At 41.1% G+C, this 22,861-nt stretch overlaps 6 protein-coding genes and 6 non-coding genes across 16 annotated transcripts; 4 read left to right on the top strand and 8 right to left on the bottom strand.

Moving 5' to 3' along the window:
• Positions 1 to 445: 445 nt before the first annotated feature.
• wwp-1 (E3 ubiquitin-protein ligase wwp-1) lies at positions 446 to 5,524 on the bottom strand (the record flags this gene model as incomplete). 4 transcript variants are annotated; one of them, NM_171831.4, is made up of 10 exons in its annotated part: positions 446 to 1,302; positions 1,361 to 1,582; positions 1,663 to 1,923; positions 2,262 to 2,582; positions 2,638 to 2,845; positions 2,919 to 3,193; positions 3,735 to 3,944; positions 4,811 to 5,040; positions 5,086 to 5,343; positions 5,403 to 5,524. In NM_171831.4, 10 exons carry the CDS (start codon positions 5,506 to 5,508, stop codon positions 1,015 to 1,017), a joined length of 2,379 nt encoding a protein of 792 aa, NP_740776.1. The 4 variants fall into 4 exon arrangements, with proteins under 4 accessions (NP_740776.1, NP_740775.1, NP_001293271.1 ...); NM_170794.8 differs by having other exon boundaries at positions 448 to 1,302; positions 2,638 to 2,851; NM_001306342.3 differs by lacking the exons at positions 3,735 to 3,944; positions 4,811 to 5,040; positions 5,086 to 5,343; positions 5,403 to 5,524 and having other exon boundaries at positions 1,015 to 1,302; positions 2,638 to 2,851; positions 2,919 to 3,136.
• On the bottom strand, positions 3,404 to 3,560 carry Y65B4BR.12. Its single transcript, NR_101515.1, has one exon. It is a non-coding gene; the product is annotated as a small nucleolar RNA Y65B4BR.12 (small nucleolar RNA).
• A 190-nt stretch (positions 5,525 to 5,714) lies between the features above and the next one.
• Y65B4BR.10 lies at positions 5,715 to 5,842 on the top strand. The gene has a single exon (NR_049912.1). It is a non-coding gene; the product is annotated as an Unclassified non-coding RNA Y65B4BR.10 (non-coding RNA).
• A 216-nt stretch (positions 5,843 to 6,058) lies between these two features.
• On the bottom strand, positions 6,059 to 6,855 carry icd-2 (Nascent polypeptide-associated complex subunit alpha). Its single transcript, NM_058348.6, has 3 exons — positions 6,797 to 6,855; positions 6,340 to 6,747; positions 6,059 to 6,290 (listed from the first exon to the last, which is right to left on the bottom strand). Exons 1-3 carry the CDS (start codon positions 6,836 to 6,838, stop codon positions 6,153 to 6,155), a joined length of 588 nt encoding a protein of 195 aa, NP_490749.1. The 5' UTR covers positions 6,839 to 6,855; the 3' UTR covers positions 6,059 to 6,152.
• Positions 6,856 to 7,301: 446 nt separating this feature from the next.
• Positions 7,302 to 8,191, bottom strand: psf-3 (DNA replication complex GINS protein PSF3). The gene is made up of 4 exons (NM_058347.7): positions 8,077 to 8,191; positions 7,922 to 8,028; positions 7,676 to 7,874; positions 7,302 to 7,615 (listed from the first exon to the last, which is right to left on the bottom strand). The coding sequence occupies exons 1-4, from the start codon at positions 8,186 to 8,188 to the stop codon at positions 7,452 to 7,454; spliced, it is 582 nt and encodes a 193-aa protein (NP_490748.1). The 5' UTR covers positions 8,189 to 8,191; the 3' UTR covers positions 7,302 to 7,451.
• A 1,370-nt stretch (positions 8,192 to 9,561) lies between these two features.
• On the bottom strand, positions 9,562 to 10,921 carry dbd-1 (DB domain-containing protein). The gene is made up of 3 exons (NM_001392171.1): positions 10,753 to 10,921; positions 10,093 to 10,699; positions 9,562 to 10,027 (listed from the first exon to the last, which is right to left on the bottom strand). The coding sequence occupies exons 2-3, from the start codon at positions 10,696 to 10,698 to the stop codon at positions 9,794 to 9,796; spliced, it is 840 nt and encodes a 279-aa protein (NP_001380105.1). The 5' UTR covers position 10,699; positions 10,753 to 10,921; the 3' UTR covers positions 9,562 to 9,793.
• On the bottom strand, positions 9,607 to 9,678 carry Y65B4BM.2. Its single transcript, NR_101514.1, has one exon. It is a non-coding gene; the product is annotated as an Unclassified non-coding RNA Y65B4BM.2 (non-coding RNA).
• On the bottom strand, positions 10,228 to 11,677 carry Y65B4BL.1 (uncharacterized protein). Its single transcript, NM_001382923.2, has 4 exons — positions 11,555 to 11,677; positions 11,298 to 11,379; positions 10,753 to 10,856; positions 10,228 to 10,699 (listed from the first exon to the last, which is right to left on the bottom strand). The coding sequence occupies exons 1-3, from the start codon at positions 11,656 to 11,658 to the stop codon at positions 10,761 to 10,763; spliced, it is 282 nt and encodes a 93-aa protein (NP_001370826.1). The 5' UTR covers positions 11,659 to 11,677; the 3' UTR covers positions 10,228 to 10,699; positions 10,753 to 10,760.
• Positions 11,678 to 11,962: 285 nt separating this feature from the next.
• Positions 11,963 to 12,251, top strand: Y65B4BL.12. The gene has a single exon (NR_049911.1). It is a non-coding gene; the product is annotated as an Unclassified non-coding RNA Y65B4BL.12 (non-coding RNA).
• A 68-nt stretch (positions 12,252 to 12,319) lies between these two features.
• Y65B4BL.11 lies at positions 12,320 to 12,431 on the bottom strand. Its single transcript, NR_049910.1, has one exon. It is a non-coding gene; the product is annotated as an Unclassified non-coding RNA Y65B4BL.11 (non-coding RNA).
• A 4,075-nt stretch (positions 12,432 to 16,506) lies between these two features.
• Y65B4BL.8 lies at positions 16,507 to 16,598 on the top strand. The gene has a single exon (NR_049909.1). It is a non-coding gene; the product is annotated as an Unclassified non-coding RNA Y65B4BL.8 (non-coding RNA).
• Positions 16,599 to 21,091: 4,493 nt separating this feature from the next.
• Y65B4BL.6 ((Na+)-NQR maturation NqrM) lies at positions 21,092 to 22,537 on the top strand (the record flags this gene model as incomplete). Of its 2 annotated transcripts, NM_001129076.3 has the most annotated exons (2): positions 21,092 to 21,326; positions 22,238 to 22,537. In NM_001129076.3, the coding sequence occupies 2 exons, from the start codon at positions 21,297 to 21,299 to the stop codon at positions 22,367 to 22,369; spliced, it is 162 nt and encodes a 53-aa protein (NP_001122548.1). The 2 variants fall into 2 exon arrangements, with proteins under 2 accessions (NP_001122548.1, NP_001368005.1); NM_001379798.1 differs by lacking the exon at positions 21,092 to 21,326 and having other exon boundaries at positions 22,241 to 22,369.
• Positions 22,538 to 22,861: the final 324 nt, after the last annotated feature.

Below are 22,861 nucleotides of genomic sequence, written 5' to 3'. Positions count from 1 at the left end.
GGTGGCGGTTTTGTTTTGTACGCTGGAGCGCATTTGCAACACGGTTTTTTTTTTCAAATTTCGAAATTTCTAGTCGTAAAATGGAAAAAAAAATGAATTTTTAGAAAGTTTTTAAAAAATCATTTTAAAGTTAATTTTCGCTGCGGGACCCAAGAACACTTTACGAAAAAATCAAGAAAAAAGCAAGAGCTCCCCGAATCTGATAAAAGCTAAAACGTGGAGCAATAAGAAAAATCGAAAGTCCGAAATAAAACGAATGAGGCTATCCATCCTCTCCGCTGGTGCAGAGAGAGAGGAGAGACGCAGACAGCCGAGACATGAGTGACCAAAGGGTCCCGTCCTTCTCCTGCAGGGTTCAAAATATTGATCTTCTGCTCTCCGTGTGTTCCGCATGGAAATTCTGAAAGTTAAGAAAACCTAAAACAACAAAAAAGGCTCAAAATTTAAAAAATTAAATTCATTACAACCAAATCGAGGAATTGTGTTTTTTTTTGTTTTCAAAAAAAAAAGTAGAAATTGTTCTAATCGGGGGGTGACGGATTGGTTGGGGGGATGCATTTGAATTAATAATCGAGAGCTGCTTCCGTGAAAAAAACTGGAACTAAGAATGACAAGGACCAAGTAAGAATAAGGCGCAGATTGGGTGGTGGTGGTTGAAATGGTTGAGAAGAAGAAAAGCAATGAAGCAATGGACACAAAAAAAATATTTGAAAAGTGGTGGAATTGTTTTTTTGTTGTTGGAATTAAACGGGAAATTTGGAAATTAAATCCAAAAAAACTAGATGCTTTGTCTATATTCTAAATATAGGTACATACCCAGAAGGAAAGGAAAGAGAGAGAGAGAACCTAAGCAAGTGGTATCACAACACGAAAATTATCACACAAATTCGAAAAAAAGAAACATTAATTGATGGAGAGAAAAAAAAGGAAAATCAATGGGGTGTGGGTGAGAAGAAATATGAGGGTTATACAATAATTAGGCGGCCAGCAAAACCAAAAAAAAACAACGGGAGACTACTCGTTTCCAAATCCTTCCGTCATCTCGATCGCCATGCTCAACTTCTCGACGAGCTGATCGTAGCTTCTGTATGGCGGCAAGTCGAGTCGATTGAAGCACGTATGCGACCGTGGGAGCCAGTTCTCCTTGCCGACACGCTCGATACAGAATAGTTGTGGTCCCGTCGAGCCCATCAGCTCGGAAAATCCACCGACTGGCACACGGCACGTTCCTGTGACGAATTGTAGGAGCCGGGCACGTTTTTCTTGGTCCAGACTTCGAACCCATTGCCAGAACCAGGTTACCTATAAATGTATTTTTTAATTAAAAAAAAAGAAGTTTTAATCAAATGTTCTCCCCTACCTGCTTGCTCTGTGGAGCATAATGTCTGTAGACAGTATTTCTCTGCCAATCGTCCACATCAACGTCCTGCATTCCGCAGAGCAACAGCTCGAGCTCTCTTTCATCGAAATACTGCATCCATTCCAACGGGAAGACCGAGTTGAAGCCGGTGAAGAAGGCTTTTGTCTGTTGTTCGACACCGCGATTGAAGCGCCACTCAACGAGCAGTTCGATGTATTCAAGCTGGAAAATTGGGATTTTTTAAATTAAATTATTTTATTTAAAAATTATTTTTATAAGCTCTAGCTAATCCAAAATCTCACCTTATTCTCCTCGGTAACAGCAATCTCTGTACCGCCCTCCTTAAGCTCATAAGTCTTGAGCTCGCCGAGCAGCTCGTAATCGGCAACAAAATAGAGCTCCATATCGCATTCATCGATATTGTTATCCTTGATCCACATCAATGAATTATAAATTTCCGAATCGACTTGTTCAATGTCCTTTAAAACAATCTTCTTGTTGAGCATCTTTTTGTAGAATGGCATCGTGAAACCGCTGTAGATGAATTTCCCGTGGAATAGCGCCTGGAAATTTGAAAATAAAGGAATTTTCTAAGAAAAACTATTTGTTTAAATAAAAATAACATTTTTAGGAGAAAATGAAATATATTGATCTGAAAATTTGAGATCATCGAAATTTCCAGGTTTTTTGAGCTGAAAATAAAAAAAATCGATATTTAAGGATTTCCTTCATCAAAAAACAAAAATTTTAGATCCAAGTGCTTTTTTTTGGAATTTTCTGCAAAATTTAACGTTTAAAATTTTAAAATTCAATTGTAAAAAGCGGAAAACTCGATTTTCTCTCGATTTCGCAATTTTTCATCCAATTTTCAACTGATTTTCAATTAAAAAAAAACACTCACCATGGCAATGAATCGTCCAATATACTCGAAATACTTAAGATGATCCGGGTTAACAAATGAAGCTGGATTGATTTGAAGACTATAATTGTTATTACCAGCATACATGAATAGGCAATACATTGGATTCAACACTTCGTGCGACAGCAGGAAGAACCATTCTCTGGCGACACCTCCATAGTCGAGACCCTCTTCGCCTCGGAATTGAATGTACAGCCGCCGGCGTAGATCGACTGCATTTTTACGCATAATTTCTTGGAATGAGTCTTCGAACACGTTATTACGGGATACTGTGATTTTGACATGATTAGGCACACTGTTTGACTGAAATTTACATCAATTTATAGCTAAAATCAAAGAATTTCTCGCCCTCCCTTACCAAGCATAAATATCTGAATTGTGCAATTTTCCACCGGAAACTCTTCTCCATGGCCATTTGAACACCGACGACGCCGAGCGGGCCGACGGGTTTTCCGGTTCTTGGATCATTATAGGTGGTGGTTTTAGACTGGTGATCGATGAAGAATGGAACGCCTTGCTCGGTGAATCGCATTTCCCAACCATCCGGAAGAGGTTGGTCGGAGCCTCTGAAACTTTTAAAACATTAAAACTGTGATTTTTGATAGAAATATTATTGGAAAATTGAAAATTTTCACATACCCCTGTGTTCTCGGATCTTCCCATTGTGTCGTTCTATTTACATGATTCACAAAGTACATTCTCGACGTATTCGGATCCTGACGCTTCTCCCATCCTTCGGGCAATGGTCCGAGTGGATCGTCGGCGCTAAAGTTGTTCTGCTGGAGAAGGAAACGTTGTTCCCATTGAAGCATCGCCTGATCTCTTCCCGATTGCCATTGTTCGTGTGCTTCAAGCATATCGGCTGTCGGTCGTTGCCAGGTGGTCGTGCGCGTGTTGTGATCCACGTAATACACCTGAAAATGGATTGTGCACCTGGCGTGAATTTTTAGACATTTTTCAAGTAAAAATCACTGGAAAGTTTTTTTTTTTTCGATTATCAAATAATTGGAGACCTTGGTTAAAATAAAGAAAATCAGAATTTTTTATCCGTCGTTATAATTTCCTAATTTTCAGGCCGTATTTAAAGAAAAAATTTCAAAATTTTCTCGAAAAAAAAAATTATGGAGGATCAAAATTACGAAAAATTGCCTGAATTCAGCAAAAATCTTCAATTTTGTCAGTTTTTCTGTGTTGGAAGTTGATTTTTACTTTATTTTTGGCCTATTTCGATGCAATTACAAAAATTTGACAAGAAATCAACAAAAATAAGACACTAATTATGTAAAAATCAAGATTTTAGCCTTAAAATAATTTATCAGGTCACTTTTTTCGGCATTTTGGTCCAGGTATCCGCGGCTACGGTAGATATTTTTAATTTTGATGATTTTCGCATCAAAAATATAATCAGAAACGCTTTTCTCGTGCTAAATCTGCTTTTTCCGCCGGAAAACTCACTCTTCCTCTCGGATCTCTTCGCATTTCCCATCCCTGTGGCAATGGCTGAGTAGACGGGCGTTCCCACGTGGTGCTCTTGGTGGTGTGATCCACGTAGTACTTGCGTCCGTATTGATCGAAACGCATCTCCCATCCATCGGGAAGCTGTTCTTCTGCTCCGGCGGCCGGGGTGCCGCCTGCTGTTGCTGCTGCTGCCGCCGCTGCGGTACTCTGCAAATGAAAAGTAAACATTAAGAGTAGTAGAGTAATGCATGTATTTGACAACATTTTGTGTATGATTCTGTAGCATTAAAAATGCAGAGAAAAGAATAAAAAACGCTCATTCACGCTCTCCTCTAGTGTTCATAATTATTAGAGCGCGCTCGCGCGGCACCTCACGAACTCCAGAATTCGCGGGATTTCGTTTCGCGGGGACAGCAGTTTTTGGCTATTTTTGGCTTCTATGGAAATTATTTTTAACGAAAACTGAAGGTTTACAGAGAGGAGTCACCACGACTTTCTTTAAAATGTATCAGTACCGTCAGTTTTTTCGATTTCAGAGTCGTAAAATATGTCATTTTGTAGAGAAAAGTCTGTTTCAAAAAAATCCATGTTTGAAATTATGAAATTGTTCTTATTAAAAACTGAACGATTGAAAAATTCGATTTTAACGTAAACTTGTTGATTTTTTGAATATTTTTATATTAGAAATTAAACAATTAAAATATCAAACATGGATTTTTGTGAAACAGACGTTTCTCTACAAAATGACATATTTTACGACTCTGAAATCGAAATACTGACGGTACTGATACTTTTTAAAGAAAGCCGTGGTGACTCCTCTCTGTAAAACCTTCAGTTTTCGGTCAAATTTCATAATTTTACACATTTTCAATTTGGATGATGCTTCTCAACAATATTTTAAATCAAAAAATTAAAAATAATTTCCATAGAAGCCAAAATAGCCAAAAACTGCTGTCCTCGCGAATTCTGGAGTTCGTGAGGTGCCGCGCGAGCGCGCTCTAATAATTATGAACACTCCAGTAGAGCGTTTCATGAATAATTAAATAATTCAAAATGGGTCTCGTCACGATTACCGTTGGAGCCGCCAAAGTGTCACGCTTCGCTGTCGCCGGTCTCCGCGCCGAGGATGACGTGGCAACGCCATTTGACGTGGATGCCTCTGAACTTGCAGACGCGGCGGTTTCAGCTCGTACTCCTGCGCTTCTTCGTTTCCGCTCTGGATATCCGGAGAAAATTATGTTGAGAGTTCCGATTTTCGAGGAGTCTTTGGCCAGCAAAGATATATTGTTGATGTCGTTTTTGACTGAAATAATAGATTTTTTGAGAAAATTTCAATAAAACCACTTACACTCTCCATTCTCATTTCTTGTGAGACTCGAAAGCTTCAGCTTCGCCATCCCTAGACACGTGTCATCGAATAGCTTGGCTTTTTGCAATAGACGAAACGAAATTGTCGAAGATTCATTTGCATGAACGTTGAGATGTTCATTCCACTCGGGCGCCATCGTCTTCTTCTTTACAGTCGTCTTTTTTGGCGCCGCCGATGACGTGTCACTCGTGATTTCGACATAGCAGTCGGCTGCCTTGGTGAACGACGCGTTGACGACTATGATTAAGAGGGGGAAATATTATTAGAACAGATGCAAAAAATCTACGAATTGTTACCTTTTACTGTGACTTTTGATGGTTTTGCCGACCCGTTTTGTTGTGCTGGAGTTCCATTACTCCCGGAACTACTCGGCTGCTGAGATGATGGTTCATTACGAGCCATTCGATCATGAAACTGGCTGAAAATTTCGCAATTCCAGAAAAGATTTAGAAATGAAAAGTCGGCGAGAAAGGAAAAATAAATCCACGTATCACAAATGACAGCGAAACGGTGGGAATGAAGATGTTAAGTACTACTAGTCAGTATTATCGATCGATTTCCAACTGATAACACTGGAAACCATGTGAAAAAATCTATAACAGCTCGCAGTAACTTGCCATTGGCTGCTGGTCGATGCGTTTTGTCATATGACCTGCACATCTAACGCCGTTTCGCCCGCGCATTCAAACGTGTTTGTTGGGGCGCGCTTGCTATTCAATAGCATTTTTCACATACACACAATTGGTATTTGCTGTTGATATAAACTGGAATGTCATGATAAAGTGATAGCAGGTGAAATGAATCACAGTCATACGAGTAAAGAATTGGAAGAAGTGAAAGTTCTCGATCAATAGAGGGGTGTTTTACACAAACAGTGATTTAATTGTTCTTTTCTGTAAAAGGTAGGTCAATTCGAAGATGCAATTGTTTTTTAAACATAACAAAAAAGTTAAAAAAGACTGATAAACGTTTACTTGGAACGGAAAACGGGATAAGCAAGAGATACAACGATAACAAGAGTATCTGCAAGGTCATCAGGAAACAAGCTACATGGTAAGGCTCATGATGGCATTGACGATGTCATTGTCAGCTTCCTTAAGCGCCCTGATGGCCTTGTTGCGGGTGGTGTTGGCTTGGGAAATGACAAGCTCGATGTCCTTCTCCTCAATGCCGGTGGAATCCTCCTTAAACCGTACAATTAATGTAATAAATCCGATTAAGTTACTGAATTACCTCAACATCCTCATTCTCGTCCTCTTCGACAGTCTTGAGTTGTGGGGCCTCACGAGTTGGCTTCAAGTTCTCAATAGCAGACATCTGGGCGTGTTGGGTGAGATCCTCGATCTTGGCTTCTCCGAAGATGATGTAGGTGTCAGATCCTGGGCTCTTGAACACGTCTGGCTTGTTTATGACGAAGAGGATGTTCTTCGACTTGCGAATGCAGACACGGGAGACACCAGTCACTTGCTTGAGTCCGAGCTTGGAGAAGAGCTTGCGGGCCTTCTTCTCGGAGCGGCTTTGCTTGGCCTGCTTGTCGATGTGATCTCCAAGTCCAGCAGCCTCGGCCACACGTCTTTGCTCCTCGGTGAGCTCTTGCTCGACGGCCTCGTTGTCGGAATCATCCGAAACGTCAACTTGTGGCTGAAATATAGAAATTTAAATATTTTAGACGTCACTTTGAACAACCAACCTCCTTGACTTCCTTCTGGCGAGTTTCGGTGCTTCCGGTCATTGTTTAATGTGGTAACCCTGAAAAAAACGTTTATGAAAGTTTACAAATTTGAGAGAAACAGGAGTTTCAAAGAGAATATTACAAAAAAAAGATGAAAAACTTGTAAATTCAAAATATCCACACATTTTTCTTGGTAGGAAAGCTTTAATCGAGGAAATTCAAGCTAACTTTTGCACAATCTTAGAATATACCCATTACTACTTATTCTAGATTGGATTTTCATGTTTTTGAGGAAAATCTGAGCCAAAATTAAGCCAAAAAAGCAAAAAAATAGTTGAAAAATCGCGCAAAATTGGTGAAACTTCTCGAGAAAAAAAGGGGTGTTTCTCTTTTTGCTATATGACCTGCACATCTAACTTCGACCCGCGACGTTCAAACTGTGCGATGGAGCGTGCTTGCACAAAATTTTTTGCTGGCAAAGTTTTTGCAGCAGCCTTTTCAACAAAATTCCTTGCAAAAAAGTCATGAAACCAGGTTTATTACACCAATAAAACACAAAAATGAGTGTGAAAAAATAGAAAATAAAATATTATTACAGAATGGTGGGTTTGAATTATATTTACAGACGAATTAAAAAAAATAAAATTAGATTCAAGCATAAGAAATTTGAAGTTTATAACGAAAGTCTCTTACGCTTCTTGCTCGAGCACTTATTGTCTTGTCTCAGCCAAGTATCAATGTCTTCTTTGCACCGTTTACCCTCCAGGAACACTTTTGTCTCGAGGCTGTCAAATTTCTCGCCTTTGCTTTGCAGATGGGTTGCAGTTGACACAATTTCTGCAACAAAAAAAAACCAGAAATTGTATTTTATAAGTGCTTTATTATATTAATTAATACCTCCTAATCGCTGTGTAAGTGTGGAGACAAGGCATCGTGCGAGGCTCAGCGCGCCGTCCGGATTTTCGCCCTTCATCAGACGGCATAACTGCATCCCGTTGCCGTAAAAGTGTTGCTGCAAGCCGGAGAGATTCAATTTCTTGCTGTCAGCGTTCAGCACATTTTGCATGTTCACACTATAAGCTTTTGGCAGTTGAATCTGGAATTCTCAATTAAAATTCGGGGCAAATCTAACTAAATTCTCACGGAAAATGAACTTCTAACGGATTCCAGCAGCCAGTATGGAGCATCAACGCCGTATCCGTCTGCATTTTGAGTTGGCTTCGAAACTCCCAGCATTTCCTGGAAGAAATCTGAACAAAAATCACTAGAATTTTTAGGTTTTCGATGCGATTTCAGACCTGGATTCAAATCTCCAATCTCAAATGTGCAAGACGTGGAGTCTGACTTGGCGATTATGTCGTCCAAGTCGAAGAATTTGGACTCGACTCTTTGAATTTCAAATCCAGCCATTACCTGGAAACAATTGGAACGATTTTTTATTAGGAAACTACGAAAAAACGAAAAAAAAATCAGAAAAACTGCGAGAAAAGTGAAAAATGCCATTTCTCTTTAAATTCCCGCCGAGGTACGCAAACACCACGACGTAACTTTGCACAGTTTTGTAGAAAAATAAAAATGTGTGTCTACTTTTGAGGAAGATCCATCGAAAGCAAAGATATTCATATATTTCAGAGAAAAATTATTAAAATAAGCTTTAAAATAAAAAAATTTGTAAAATTCTGCTAAAAATTCTGCTGAAATTGGTCGAAAATCGCCAAAAAAGTCTGGAAATCAAGTTTTTGAGAATTTAATTTCACTTTTTGGCAGCTTTCTTCTATTTTCCATTCGAATTCATTAAATATTCAAAATGAGTGTTGTCAAATTTTAACAACTGATAATCTGGATGAAATATCTCGGCACGACAAATTTTTTGTTTACTGTGAAAATGTGTGCGCCTTTAAAGTGTACTGTAATTTCAATATCTAGTTTCTGGGGACTTTTTTATCAGTTTTCCAGTTTTTCTGTAAAAAAGTATATTCATTATCAGAAAACTGAATAAAGACAATTAAAACACACACCTGAATTCGCGAGTAAAGCTGCACGGAGTTCTGGCCTTCCTCATTGAATTTTTCGCGCTCTATTGATAATCGCCTGCCGGACCACGCGTGAGAAAGTCGTGTACTCCACACGGACAAATACATTTAGTTTTACAACTAAAATCGAACCGCAACGCGCCGTAAATCTACCCCAGATATGACAGAGCCAAAATGGCCTAGTTCAGCAAAAACTCTTCCATTTCAATTTATGAGGGAATCCAGAAATCCGTGAAGCTATGAAAAATCGCTATGAAATAACCTGCGATTACTGCAATAGTATTACCGGTACAGAGAGTGTAGATAGTTAGAGAGCGACAGACATCCGGGACCCGATGGGGCGGGGCGCGCGGAAGAGACGATTTGTGTCGATTTACGAAATTTTCCTCGTTGTCATCATTTCGTAAATCGACACAAATCGTCTCTTCCGCGCGCCCCGCCCCATTGGGTCCCGGATGTCTGTCACTCTCTAACTATCCACACTCTCTGTACCGGTAATAGTCATTTCGCTGTGGGACCCAACGAGAAATTGATTGATTTATTCGCTTCAAACTCCACAATTAATCGTGTAATAAGGGATACCGTTTGACATACAATGAGTTCGTTTTCAAGGGGGCTTGTGTTTTGAAAAAAAAGGGTTGTATAATACTGTCATAGATTATCAAATAACATGGATTCAGATGGGACAAGTATTGCATTCTGGCCATAATGTTGCACATTCAGTAACTAGGACTTGGTCCTTAAGTGGGGGGGGGGGGGGTGTTACGTGGGGGGACGGTGTGTGGATGGGTTTGTTGAACCCTGTTAGGTACTATGAGGAACTGATGTATGTCGGGCGGTTCAGATGAATATCACTGAGAAATGTGGTAGTGTTGAAAAGGGGGGACGAGATTGGAAAATGGAAAATTATTAAGACGAGCGGCGAATTATTATTAACAACCTGAGCCAGCTTATTACGGGAGAAGAGAACGGGGATGATGGTCTAGTTGATGGTACGAAGACCACCTCTGGCACAGTACATGATGACGTTCCAGTTGGACAGGCAGACGAGATCCTCCTTCTCCATAGAGCTTACACGGTCTCCCGACGGGGAGATGTTGCACATACGTAGGCAACGATCGCCGACGCCGAGTTCCGCGTTTGACATGCCGAGGTTGGAGCAGCACGCGCGGTTGTCGCGGTTTTGGTTGGCACAGTAGAGCAGTTTGGAGAAGTACTGAAAGAATGAATTTTGGAAAAACTCAAAAAAAAAACTCAATAGGAAGATTGAACTATTCTTACCTTCATATCGCAGTGCTCTTGCTGGATCGCCTGGATCAGAGTTTCAGCGGCGACATGCTCACGATGCTCGTAGGTGCAGAGGCTGTGACAGTTGGATGGAACCTGTTGGCGACAGCAGGAGAGGAAGACGTCGTCGGCCGACTTGCGGGACAAGCATGGTGAGAATGGTGGCTGAGACTTCTCGGTTCCGCACTCGGAGGAGAGATCGGCGTCGGTGACCTCGGTGATCGGGTACTCCTGGCTGAGAAGCTTGGCATCACCGACTCGTGGTGCTCTTCTGATATCCTTGGAGTCGATGAACTGCTCCTTGGCTTCATGGTCTACTTCAACTGCTCCGACAACTCTGTTGCTAGTTGCCTTAGCTGGCTTCACCTGCTTCTTTGGAGCTCTCGTCGATGGCTCTTCATCGATCGTCTCGTATTTTTCCAATTTGTGGGGGCATTTCTCAGTGACATAATCGATACAACCAGACATACATTTATCTAAGACACGTTGGGTACAGCACAAGACTTTTGGTATTTGCTCGCAATCGGGCAACTTCGGTTCACTATATACACTGGGAATAATTATTGAGATTAGAATAAGAATACCGGCTGCCGATCGCATTCTGAAATGTTAATGGATCTTGAAAAGAAGAAAATGTACACAAAAAAAACTCACATATTAACTTATTTACTGGAAAAAAGTCCGCCTGACGAATTGTTCGATGAAAAGCAGCCTGCTGATGAGGACGACGAGCTGTTGTTGCCGAATGCGAATCGGTCCTGGAATGAAGCGAAACTGTTCGAGAGTCTTGGATTAAAGGGGGCGGATGATCCGGGGGGAAAGTGGGGCGGATAGCCAAGAGACAATGAGACAATGGAAGTCCCGCTAGGTGATAAACTTGATATATCGGCTTTCACTTTTCGTAAGTGTGCGCGCCAGCGCTTCAGGATTCTCTGATTTACAGGAAGATGAAAGTGATTTGAAAGATTGTTCATTTTTGGCATTTAAGCATTTAACACTTGGTCCAGCTTAGGCTTTTTTCGTTTTGATTGAGACGGATATTCCGACATGGTGTGCAAAGCACAAGAACCTGATTCTTGTTTTCGTTGCCTATGATTTAATTCGGATAAAAGTACTCTTCATCACGCGGTTCTCAATGTCCCTGGCCTAGAACAACACTTCCCCCCCCCCCCCCCCCCCCAGATATTTTTATAACTCACGTTGTTTCTGCTGTTTCCGAACATTCCTCCGCCGGATTTGTCCATGTAATCACCATTAACTCCACCAACACCTCTTGTCGACCTGTAATTTGGGATGGATTGGAAAACTTGCTAGACCGGGGTGCGATGAAGCCGAGAATCTCGGCGCTTAAGCGCTTCGATGGTCGGCGGGAGAACCCGTTCGTTACGTAACGAATGCCAGACATCGTTAATCTCGATGTCTACCATCCTACTAGTTACATAAGAACTCGACTTACCAGTTGCCTGATCCACTGCCAATTGAGAACGTTGAGGCGCCGGTTTGTGGCTGAAGATCGGAGAGAGCAAGGGCAGCGCGTGGGGATGGGCTGTCTGGGAGCATTGTGTAGAAAAAAGTTTCTGGAAATAGAAGGAATTGTCTAGAAAAGAATTGGAAAGCGAAACTAAGAAGAACGACACCACCAGTACCAAATGGATCGGCATATGAATGAAAATGAGGAGAGAACGAGGATATAGGATGTAGGATATTGGATATATAAAGAATGCTGAATTGAAAACAAAGAAGAGTGAGATGAATATGCGCTTATCTAGCAAAAAGGCGGAATGGCATCTGATCCACAAGGAAGAAAGAGAGAGAGAGAGAAAGGAACCGGACCAACACCAAGAAGCATAACAGAAGCATGATGAACGTCGAATGAGGAACATGAATGGCAAACAAAATACTTTAGCCCGGCGGGCGCGGACGGGCGGGGTAATCAAGGCGCAGGTGGGGTGACCACCAACTGTCGAGACTGTCCTCGGCATAAGTGTTGTTCGTTTTCTCGGGGCCAGCCTTGTGTGTGTCCCGGCCCCGCCCTCTCACTATGGCATGCTCCTCCCACTTTTTGGATATCGGGAGGACATGGGAGGGGGAGAAGGCTAAGGAACAAGAATAAGAAGTTGGATCGGGTCGGGCGCAATGGCATAAGCGCTGCTGCGATGATATGGGAAGCACAAAAAAGTAACGAAATGGGCGGAGAACTTTAGCTATATGCGGGTGCCTGGTACGCGAGGAGGAGGTATCCGTGCCGGGAAGAGCCATCTCGATTGCGCAACCTTCAGTCGATATTGCGTCGATTCCTCTTCCCGCCTACCATCTTATATATATACATATATACGCGTGATGATGCGGGAGGCGCTTTGTGTTGTTTTTATTTTTCTAGGTCAGTTTTACCAAGGACGGCGGGGGGGCGATTTCTCGAGTGGGGAGGAGGTGAATTCGCAATAAGAACCCTTTTGCCGACACGGCTAGAAAAAACTGTTCGGACTTTGGCAGCAAAAATAAATGAATAGGACTTCACGACTGAAGGACACGCACACTTGCCTTGACCCGAGACTCGCATGAGAAACGGATAGGCGACGAAGGTGGAGCGTGCGGATTGGCAGAACTGAACTTCTGAGGAGTAGATTGAGAAGATGATTGGGGTTGGCATAAGCACTTCCTACATACATGGCAGCGCCGATCCTTTAGAAGCACTTCCCGAAAACATCTAGCCGACCAGAATTCTAAAAGATGATGTATATTCTAGGCCAGGGATTACATAATAGAATGATATCACAATTAAATTTCACAACATCCTCGTCATCTCCTTCAAAGATCGTTGTTCCTTCAAGGATCCCGACGCCCACCAGTGCTAATGTACCTCCTTGAAAAGCCTATCGATCACGCAATCCATCGTATATCATGTCGCTGCCCATGTGATTTAGTATATATCCCATCTGCGCGGGCGGGCGCGCGCGATTTTTCATTTTTCCGACGATTACCCAATCCCGAACCTCCTGTCGCTTTCTGCGCGGAATTTTCCCCCCTACGAATGTCTTACTAATTCTTCTAGTATTGGAATGAATTTACGGAACCATATCTCTATTCCATCCGAATGAATAAAGAAAAATGAAACAAGGAGAAAGGGCAAGGAGGATGGATAATCAAACACAAGAAGGAGAAGAAAAAATGGAAAGGAAAAACGAGAAAAAATGGAAGAAAGGAAAAAAGATCGGATCGGGAAAGAGAAGGAGAGATGAAGATGGGGAAGAAGTGAGAGGAGCCCCCGACGAGTTTCACGATCAACCTGATTTTTGCCATGTTTTTCCTCGGAAATTTTTAATCCAAGAAGATGATGAAACATCACTTTCTTTCCTAAGAATTTGCATATTTGAGATCTCGATGGCCTTGTAGCCTATCTAGGACGCTAATCGTAAGGATCAATAATGTTTTTTGGTGCAAAAAGGGAAAGCTGAGTACTGTACCAAGTGCAAAATATTGTAGCAATGCGTCCTGGGGATCCGAAGGCAGAGTGGGAACATTTTGTGAAACTACGAACCTAGGATCTGTGAATATTCGAAATTTTACACAGTTTTCCAGGTAAGGATAGATCCCAGGGCCTCAGGGGCACTTTGAGCTAGAGTGTTTCTACGTATGAGGCACTGAAAGATGGTATTTCTGGGTTGTGGTGATCCAAACTCTGAGCTGACCACCGGGTTCTCCATCAGAGCTGTGCGGCAACCGGTTACCGAAATTTTTTGAATTCGGAAACTTCGGCAAATGCCGGTTGCCGAAATTTTTTGAATTCGGCAACTTCGGCAATTGCCGGTTACCAAAATGTTTTGGGTTCCGCAACTTCGGCAAATGCCGGTTGCCGAAAATCTTGGTTGCCGCACCGCCCTGTTCTCCATTTCATTATGCAGAAATTTTTTTTGCAGAACTAGGATCCCTGGATCTTTTGTATAACGCCCTGGTACTTCAAGCACCTCGATTTTTCAGCAGAATAATTTTTCAGCTCCGGCTGGGTGTTTCATCTCGACTCCGATTCTTTAAGAAAAATGACGGAATCCATTTTGCTCCATAGCGAAAGCTTCCTGTTCACCACTAGATTCTGCAAGCTTCCTCATATCAAAATGCCACTCTTATCATCAAACTACAAATTTATTGCCCAAAACATTTCGCTCTCTTTGTTTATCCGCTATTATTTCCATTTCCCAGCTTCTGCTGCTTCAAATTTGATAATCTTTTTTTTTTGATAGGGAGCGCGCAAGCTTCTCTGATTCTCCTCTCCTCTTGGGCGGCGGCGGCAAAAAAGAATCGAATATCGGAATATCGAATAACAATGGCAGGCAGGAGGCATCATCAACAAACGACGATCCAGCCGCTGGTTCCTCCAGCTTTTCTCTTCCGACGTCTTCGGCACTTCTCTCTCTCTCTCTCTCTTTCTCTCTTTTCGTCGCGCTCATGACGTGACTTCCACACTCACTTATTCAATTGTTTTGCGGTAGGTGATTCTGAAGACGAGATGGGCGAAGGAGTAGAGAGAGAGAGAGTCATCAGCGAAAAAAGATGGATAACTTGCGATTTTGAAAGATGGCCTTGGATATCGTATCTCGACGCATCAAGAAATGAAAGTAGTTGGCCGGCCGGAGGAAGGAGAAAGGTTATTTACAAGAACATATGCATAACATTCCGGAATGTTCTCGGACAGTGACGTGGCTCAACCGGGAATCAATCCTAGAGAAAATCTATTTACGAAATGAATAACGATAATACGACGACGCAATCAGCTGTTCGGTTCCAAGACTGTAACAAGATCAGGTTCCTTCAGAGCTTCGGGACTATCTCTCTAGTCTCCATCAAGCTAATTTATCGGATAGTTCCGTAATCTCGTAGGGTATCATCCTAGCAGCATCATCCTTGCGCAGGAGGAGGCAGCAGCAGTAGCCAGAAAGAGAAGAAAAAGTGAAAAGCTATCGCGCGGGGGGCTGCTATTACATTTGTCGGAACGCGGCGGCAGATCGAGATCGGTCCTCAGTTTCTGCCTCGGCAAAGGTAGAGATGCTGGATGGGAGAACCCGTTGGGTTGTGGCAAATCCGCATTCTTGATGTGAATATTTTTTTGAATTATGCCTGTGGGGAGAATGGGTCAAGGCTCCAACGAATTCCTTTCTCCTCTTCCAAATGTGAAGGTTACCGTATACTTTCGATTCGTCAGGTAAATCACATGATTGCGAGAATAGATTATTGCGGAAAGTCGGCGGTAAACAACATGCCTTATTAGGCGGGGTGAGGAAATGCAAAAAGGGAATTGCATAGAATACTTTGGTAGTTTTGGATAAGAGCTTTGGGATTTTTTTCCAGAGTTTTTCTCGGGCTAGGCTGTCCGTAAAACCTGTAAACATAGGCCACACTAAAATATTTACAATTATCGTGAAGTTCGCGATTAGGGGACACCAGGAAACTACAACTTAAATTAAGAGTCGCCACATCTACTCGGACACACGCTAAACACCTGCTACAGTAGTCCTTCTCAGAATGCGAATTTTTACCTTCTTGTCTAGCGGTAACCGGATCTGTGATAAAATGTTGGTATTCTTTATTGATAACCAGCCGTTGTCCGCTCCTCCGGCACGGACCCCGACTTCTGGGGCTGAAAACTTTTTTTTCTGAAAGTACCATAATCTTACAGTACTGCTACCGTACCGCTATTGTACCACTACAGTTCCCCGACCATATCCCTACACTAACCCCAACTCACTATCCTTCCAGAAGCCAAAACTTCAGACTACATAGACTACCAACTATGGACACACGGAATAAGCGCTTTATATACAGTAAATGATAAATTAGAACAAACATTGTATAATTTCAGGCACTCCAATGCACTTCGGAACAACATTCCCAGTTTCAGATAGATGTGTGCTATAGGGCTTCCATGTAGGCGTTAAACGCCTGCCTGCCTGCCTGACCTTAAGGCGATTTCCGCCTGCCTCTCGCGCCGTATGCTAAAACATGAGTGAACTTTTTTTTTATTTCTTTGATTGATTTTCAGCAAATTTATAGAAATGAGAAAATTAGAAATTTGGAAATTCACGTCAAAATGCTGAAAAGAGCCGAAAGACAGGCGCCAGGCCCTGCCACTCTTTCAGACAATTCTCGCAGTAATCGCCGGATAAAAAACACGATCTATCACAATCCGCCACATCATCACCATCACGATCCACGTCGGCTTCACATGCCAACCAATCCGGTGTGCTGCTGCCCTAGAAATTTCGATGACACAGGAGAAACGGGGAAGAAAGGCAGGATGGGGGGAGGGATGCCACGTCGTCGCGTCGTGTATTGAGAGTGAGAGTATTGTTGGCTGCAAAACGGCATCTTCTTTTTCTCCTGGAGGAAAAGAGAGATCCTGTTTGATTTTTTGAGATATATATATACATATATATATATATATATATATATATATATATATATATATATATATATATATATAATATATATGTATATAATACATTTATTGTATTTATTATGTGGATAAGTGAACGTTAGTTTTACAAGAGAGGAGATAAGCGAAAATTTATGGAGAGAATATCAAGAACGGATGGCTGGAACGGGAGGATTTAGTAGGTATTGAAACTCTAAAATCTTTGGCAACTGAAAAATTGGAATATTGGCAATTTTTGACTGCTCTGCTGAGATTTTGTTCAAATCAATAAAAAGCGGCAAAAAAGGTCCCTAAAGATGAGTAGATAGCGATCGGCTTCCTTATTTGCAGGGGTTTATGGTGGGGTGATGGTGTGTCGAGTCGACAAAATAATGTACCAAGTTGGGTAATAATTCAACTATGTGGCGTTCTGGGAAGTAGTTGGAGTGCAGGTGAACTGGATGTACCAAGTTGCCCGTCTTGCACGTTTGATGTGGTGTGGGGACCGGCAAATTTACAAATTTTTTTGTTGCTAGCTGAAGCCACTGGAAAGGTCTTTGCGCAACTTGTATACTTCCAGCTTTAAGTCGCAAACTCATTTTTGCAGATTTTCTAGTTACAGATAGTTTTTGGGTCCAAGTTTCAAGCATTACGAAATTAATGTATATATATTGTTCAAGGTTTATCTACAGTAATCATACTAATGCATCCCCACGTGGTGCCAGGGTGTCCCATTACGGTTTGATCTACAAAAAATGCGGGAATTTTTTGCAAAAAAAATGTGACGTCAGCGCGAGCTTAACTATGCAAAATCAGTTGAGAACTCTGCGTCTCTTCTCCCGCATTTTTTTTTGTTGATCTACGTAGATCAAGCTGAAATGAGACACTCTGACACCACGTGCATCCCGACACCTACCCACGTGGTGCCAGGCTGTCTCATTACAGTTTGATCTACAAACAATGCGGGAATATTTTTCCAGAAAAATTGTGACGTCAGCACGCTCTTAAACATGCGAAATCAGATGAGATTTCTGCGTCTCAACTCCCGCGTTTTTTGTAGATCAAATCGAAATAAGACATTCTGACTCCAAGTGCCTACTCTTGCCTCAGAAGTTTTAGCACCTGTTTTGGAGAACTTTACAAATATCAGTTTTTGTAGGGTGTTTTCAGAATTTTAATAAGCTTACGGTAACCAGGATGTACCTCCTTACTAGCCCTGGTTGCACTCACTAGTCGGCCAAAGGTGTACGGAAAGTTAGCCGGCCACTACAGTCATCCTGAACCTAGCTTGCTCATGTCTCGAAATCCAATAACTTCAGTGAACAAAATCCAACTTCACCTTCTACCAAACCGATCAGGAAACAATCCAATCAAAGAAATTTGAATGCAACTTGGTCTGATCGTTCATCAATACAGTACCCACCACGTTTTTCTCACTCTCACTTTTTCACCTGTCACCCACACACACAGAGAGATTGTCGTTTTTCAAAATCTCCTTCCTCTCTATCTTTTTTGTTTCCTTTCTTCCCCCACTTTGTCTTCTGGTGTGTGTATATGTTCCGATTGTCAATCAACTCGTTTTCGCTTCGAATCTCTCGCCAGCGCTTCTCAAGCGAATTTGAATTTTTTGGTGCACTTTGTATCTGGTCTCATCTAAGAAGTACAAGGTTATCACCGATTCTCGACGCCGGGGAGGTCATTTGCAGTTGTCTGAACGTTTTTTTTTCAAAACTCATAAACGAAGAAAATGGCCTTCGAGATGAGTTTTCACAGAATTTGGAACAAGGTGAGCACGAGAGGGGGCACAAAGACAAACACACGTGGGGTGACAAGGTCAGATGAGTCAGCCAGGGAAACAAAAACGGTGGGGACGAGTTGATGCATGAAAATTTGAATTTGAAATCTTCTTACTACATATAAGGGTAGGATGAACATTTGAAAATTATTTTAGGTGTGTGAAATTAGAGCAGCAAAAAAGTGGCCTACCTGAGAAAATAGCAAATTTTTTGTTCGTTCACGTCGATATAAAATTGTCTCTGTACCTGGGGTGTGCGGCAAATCTCAAAAATTGCCGTGCTTCACAAACGCCGAAAAATTTGGTATTTTTTGATGGTTTTTGCAGCACCGAAACTACTAAAATCTTAACATACATCTGGTTTCTGAAAATAATTCCGTGTAGTGTGTCTGCTTAAACAGCAAAATAACTGGATTGTGGGTCATTTTACTAATTTTTTGGGGACAAAACCAATAGTTTTGGTCAAAATGGAAAAATAGCAAATTTTTTGTTCTTTCAGGCCAATGTACCATTGTCTCTGTAACTACACTATTCATTTCAAAAAACCAAAAAAAAACAAGTTATTTTACATTCTACCACCATTAAAACGTTTGGAAATTATTTTAGGTTAGTTATATTCGAGTAGCAAAAAAGTGTCCTACCTGAAAAAGTAGTAAATTTTTCGTTTTTTTAGGTCAATGTACCACCGTCTTTGTAACTACACTATTCATTTCAAAAATCAAAAAAATTGTTTTTTTTTGTGCTACCACCATTGAAACTTTTGGAAATTATTTTAGGTTAGTTATATTCGAGTAGCAAAAAAGTGTCCTACCTGGAAAAATTGCAAATTTTTTGTTCTTTTAGGTTGATCTACCATTGTCTCTGTAAATACACTATTCATTTCAAAAAATCCAAAAAAAAGTGTTTTTTAATGCTACCACCATTAATAAGTTTGGAAATTATTTTAGGACCACTTTTTCTGTTGATAAATTGACTGGCACCAAAATCCAATGTACTTTTTTTTGATAGCTGAACATTTCTAAACCGCAATTTTTTAAAAGTTGCTTTAAATGACACATATTAAAATAATTTTTTCTCACAAAAAACGATCTTCAGAAATGTTTTTAGGTTAAAACTATCACAAAATACTGATCTTTTTGATAGTAAAATAATTAACATTATAATCCAATTTACTTTTTTAGATAATAAAATATTTCTAACAGTGTATTATAATTAAATTTCAATAAATGTCACATAATAAAACATTTTTACTTCACGAAACTAGAAAAATAGAGTTTTCAGGTTACAATTATCAAAAAATACTGCTCTTTCTGTTAATAAACTAACTAACATTAAAATCCAATTTAGTTTCTTTTTTAAATTTTAGTTTCAGAGTTATACCTTGAAATTTTTGAAAAATCATTGAAAAATCATATACTTTTAGCCGGAACTCTTCAGCTTCATTTGAACATTTTAAAGAACAAAACCTAATATATTGTAACAAAGGAGCCAGTCTCTCCCTGATTACCTATCCATATATTTTGATAAAAAATCTCCGACTCCACTGCTTGCCCATGTAATGACAGGATCTAAGTCTGAAATTTTTTCAGAAGATTCAGAACTTTTAGAACAGAACAGACTTTTTGCAAATTAGTATTCTTCCGTCCTGAGAAAAACGATCCATTTGGTGGAACATCTTCAGATATTCCGGTTGAACAGTGTTGTGATCGCCAGGCACGTGATGATCAACAAAAGGTAGATCGGAAAATCGGAAGAAGACGGCCTTGAAAGCGCGGCTTTCAGTTTGAAACGATTTCGAAAAGCAAACAAAGTGGAGAATCCGGAAGATGCTTCAATGATGCAATAGGATGAACTAGCTAGGTGGGATTCCGATCCCTGATACGTGGAAAATAAGCTTTCGGCTCTTTTCTCAGTAGACACGTGGAGTTAGAAAGTTCTATTTTGCTGTGATCTTCGAAAAATGCGGGAGAAGAGACGCATACATCTCATCTGATTTTGCATGGTTAGGAGCGTGCTGACGCCGCAATTTTTCTGGAAAAATATTCCCGCATTTTTCGTAGATCAAACCGCAGTGAGACATTCTGGCACCACATGAGTGAAAGCATATATATGTATACATCAGGTGTGGGCGGCAATTGCCGTTCGGCAAATTGGCAAAGTGTCAGTTTGCCGATTTCCCGGAAATTTTAAATTCCGGCAACTTAGTGATTTGCCGATTTGCCGGAAAAAAATCGTTTGCCGCCCACGCCTGGTTCACATCCTTTTTTTCTTTTCTTTCTAAGATCAGGGCCGGAAACAGTGCTAGTTAAATATTGAAAAACCTAATTTGATCTCAAAGTTCACTACAGTACCAGAGCGGGATCCTTGCTTGTTACAGTCCTACAGTTCCAGAAGCTTATCCTAGCTCTGCCAACCTTGCCACTCACATCGCAGGTCGACTAGGCTCCAAGGCGCCCACCATTCTATTGAATTCTGCCTAGAAGTGCCACTTTTAAAGGTTCTATTAATCTCTCACAGTGTTGGGTGGACTAAGTTCCTACCCGGTTTGATGTTTCATCTCTTGAATGTGTCAGGAATTAGCATAAATCCTATTGACAACACACAACCACCACATCATGCTGGCAGCAGAAGCACTTAAATCATAAAAAGCCAGTTCAGGTTTCTCTGAAAAGTTCCTTCGGTGTGTGTGAGTGTGTGTTTGTGTATGTAGTATATCCGGATTCGTTTTCCCGCCGCCGCCAAAACCAATCGGTTGCCCGCAGTGTTACACATTCAATCAGAATGGAGGAGCCACACACACACACACGGCTTCACCGCCGCCAAAGAAACATCGTGGAGAACCGCTAGACGCAGAGAGACACGGATCGTATTCAACTGCGCAGTTGGGGGCAGGTGTATCCCATTCTGCCAATCGGCGATGGCACTATATAAGACGGTGAAGCGATGGGAAACAGCAAGTAATCCCTGAAATTGTTCAGCTGAAGCTTTCGGAGAATTATGTCACTCGTCGCTAAACTTTGCCAAACTGTGAGTTTTTTTTTCAATTATCATTGTAGATGCTATTAGATTGGCCAGTCATGCTGAGCATGCGCCTTTAACTGTGGGTCTCACAGCGTCAATTATTAACTAATATCTTGAGAAGGCACAGTGGCTCGTGGCCGCGAATCAGTGGCCGAATTTCTTTTTTTGTTGTGCTCTCCAAATCACGGATTTCTGGCTTTCCTCATAAATCACGTGGTGTCAGGTTGTCCCATCACAGTTTTTTGATCTACAAAAAAATCGGGAATTTTTAGCCCAAAAAATGTGACGTCAGCACGTACTTAACCATGCGAAATCAGTTGAGAACTCTACGTATTATTCCCGCATTTTTTGTAGATCTAGGTAGATCAAGCTGAAATGGGACACTCTGACATCGATAAATTGAAATGGAAGAGTTTGCCGAACTAGGCCATTATGGCTCGGCCATATCTGTGGTAGATTTACGGCGCGTTGCGTGTCGCGTCGCGTCTCGATTTTTGTTGTTAAACTAAATGTATTTGTCCGTGTGGAGTACACAACTTTCCCACTCGTTGTCCGGCAGGCGATTGTCAATGGAGCGCGAAAAATTCAATGAGGAAGGCCAGAACTCCGTGTCCAAAATAGAAATCTGAATTATAAGAATCTAAAAAAAAACCAAATTTTACCTAATTCATGTGTCATTTCTATCAAATGTTTTCTTGTTAACGCTCTTCGGAAATCAACAATTGCAAGATTGCAAAAATTCGATTATTACGGTAGCCCAATTTTAAAGGCGCATACTCTCGTTTCTAAGATGGGTCTCGCCACGATTAGAGTTTTAATTAATTTTTGCACTTTTCTGGCAAGAACACCGGTAAAAAAAAACCAAATAATTTTATTGGAATATTAAGAGACCTTAACATTCACACATTTTCTTCCAGGTCATGGTCGTTTGCTTCGTGCTTCTCGCCATCTCAACCGGCGAGTCGTTGGCGTGTCTCGGAGGGAGTGGAGGTGGCTGCTGCATGACCAGCGGATGCCCAAATCCATGTGCCGGATTTGGAAGAAAATAAAATAATAATTGATTTTATTACAAACCTGGATTTAATGTAAAATTGTGATTTTTTTCCCGAACAATAACTTGTATTTATTTGTATGCCACCGAGAAATTGTCTTATTTTTTCTTTTTTTTTTCGTCTTTTTTAACAATTTTATTCGAAAAATGAACGAATTTTTTGCACAATATTCTTAAAAAATCAAAGAAAAGAAGAAAGAAAAAATATTAAAATTAAAATTTGAATTTCGCGCGCGCAAAAATGCGGGACCTACCGTACTTCGGCGCGCGCGCGAACGTTGTGCATTTGAATTTTAGTCGTCGAAAATTTGCGAATTTCTCGACCTGTTTTCGTGTTTTTCGCATTTTTTTCGATCTACACCGCCAAAATATCACATTTCTAAAATTGCATAAACAATTCACCTGCCTCTCGGCCTCATTTCACTTGTTTTTATTTCTTTTTCCGTCGTTTTATAGCCAATTTTCGCATTTTTCAGACAATTTCTCCATT

This window comes from Caenorhabditis elegans, chromosome I, assembly GCF_000002985.6.
Source record: "Caenorhabditis elegans chromosome I".
Lineage (NCBI taxonomy): Eukaryota > Metazoa > Nematoda > Chromadorea > Rhabditida > Rhabditidae > Caenorhabditis > Caenorhabditis elegans.
This window is presented reverse-complemented; position numbering and strand designations above follow the sequence as displayed.

Excerpts from the sequence above, each read along its gene's own strand:
- icd-2 (NM_058348.6), bottom strand. The coding sequence starts at position 6,838 with ATGACCGGAAGCACCGAAACTCGCCAGAAGGAAGTCAAGGAG. Across the intron at positions 6,748-6,796 it reads GCCAGAAGGAAGTCAAGGAG|CCACAAGTTGACGTTTCGGA; the intron begins GTTGGTTGTTCA and ends TCTATATTTCAG. Across the intron at positions 6,291-6,339 it reads ACGAGAATGAGGATGTTGAG|GAGGATTCCACCGGCATTGA; the intron begins GTAATTCAGTAA and ends GTACGGTTTAAG.
- psf-3 (NM_058347.7), bottom strand. The coding sequence starts at position 8,188 with ATGGCTGGATTTGAAATTCAAAGAGTCGAGTCCAAATTCTTCGACTTG. Across the intron at positions 7,875-7,921 it reads CCGTTAGAAGTTCATTTTCC|ATTCAACTGCCAAAAGCTTA; the intron begins GTGAGAATTTAG and ends TGAGAATTCCAG. Across the intron at positions 7,616-7,675 it reads ACTTACACAGCGATTAGGAG|AAATTGTGTCAACTGCAACC; the intron begins GTATTAATTAAT and ends TTTTTGTTGCAG.
- dbd-1 (NM_001392171.1), bottom strand. The coding sequence starts at position 10,698 with ATGCGATCGGCAGCCGGTATTCTTATTCTAATCTCAATAATTATTCCC. Across the intron at positions 10,028-10,092 it reads AAGAGCACTGCGATATGAAG|TACTTCTCCAAACTGCTCTA; the intron begins GTAAGAATAGTT and ends TCATTCTTTCAG.
- Y65B4BL.1 (NM_001382923.2), bottom strand. The coding sequence starts at position 11,658 with ATGCTCCCAGACAGCCCATCCCCACGCGCTGCCCTTGCTCTCTCCGAT. Across the intron at positions 11,380-11,554 it reads GGCAGTGGATCAGGCAACTG|GTCGACAAGAGGTGTTGGTG; the intron begins GTAAGTCGAGTT and ends CCCAAATTACAG. Across the intron at positions 10,857-11,297 it reads TCGGAAACAGCAGAAACAAC|GACCGATTCGCATTCGGCAA; the intron begins GTGAGTTATAAA and ends GCTTCATTCCAG.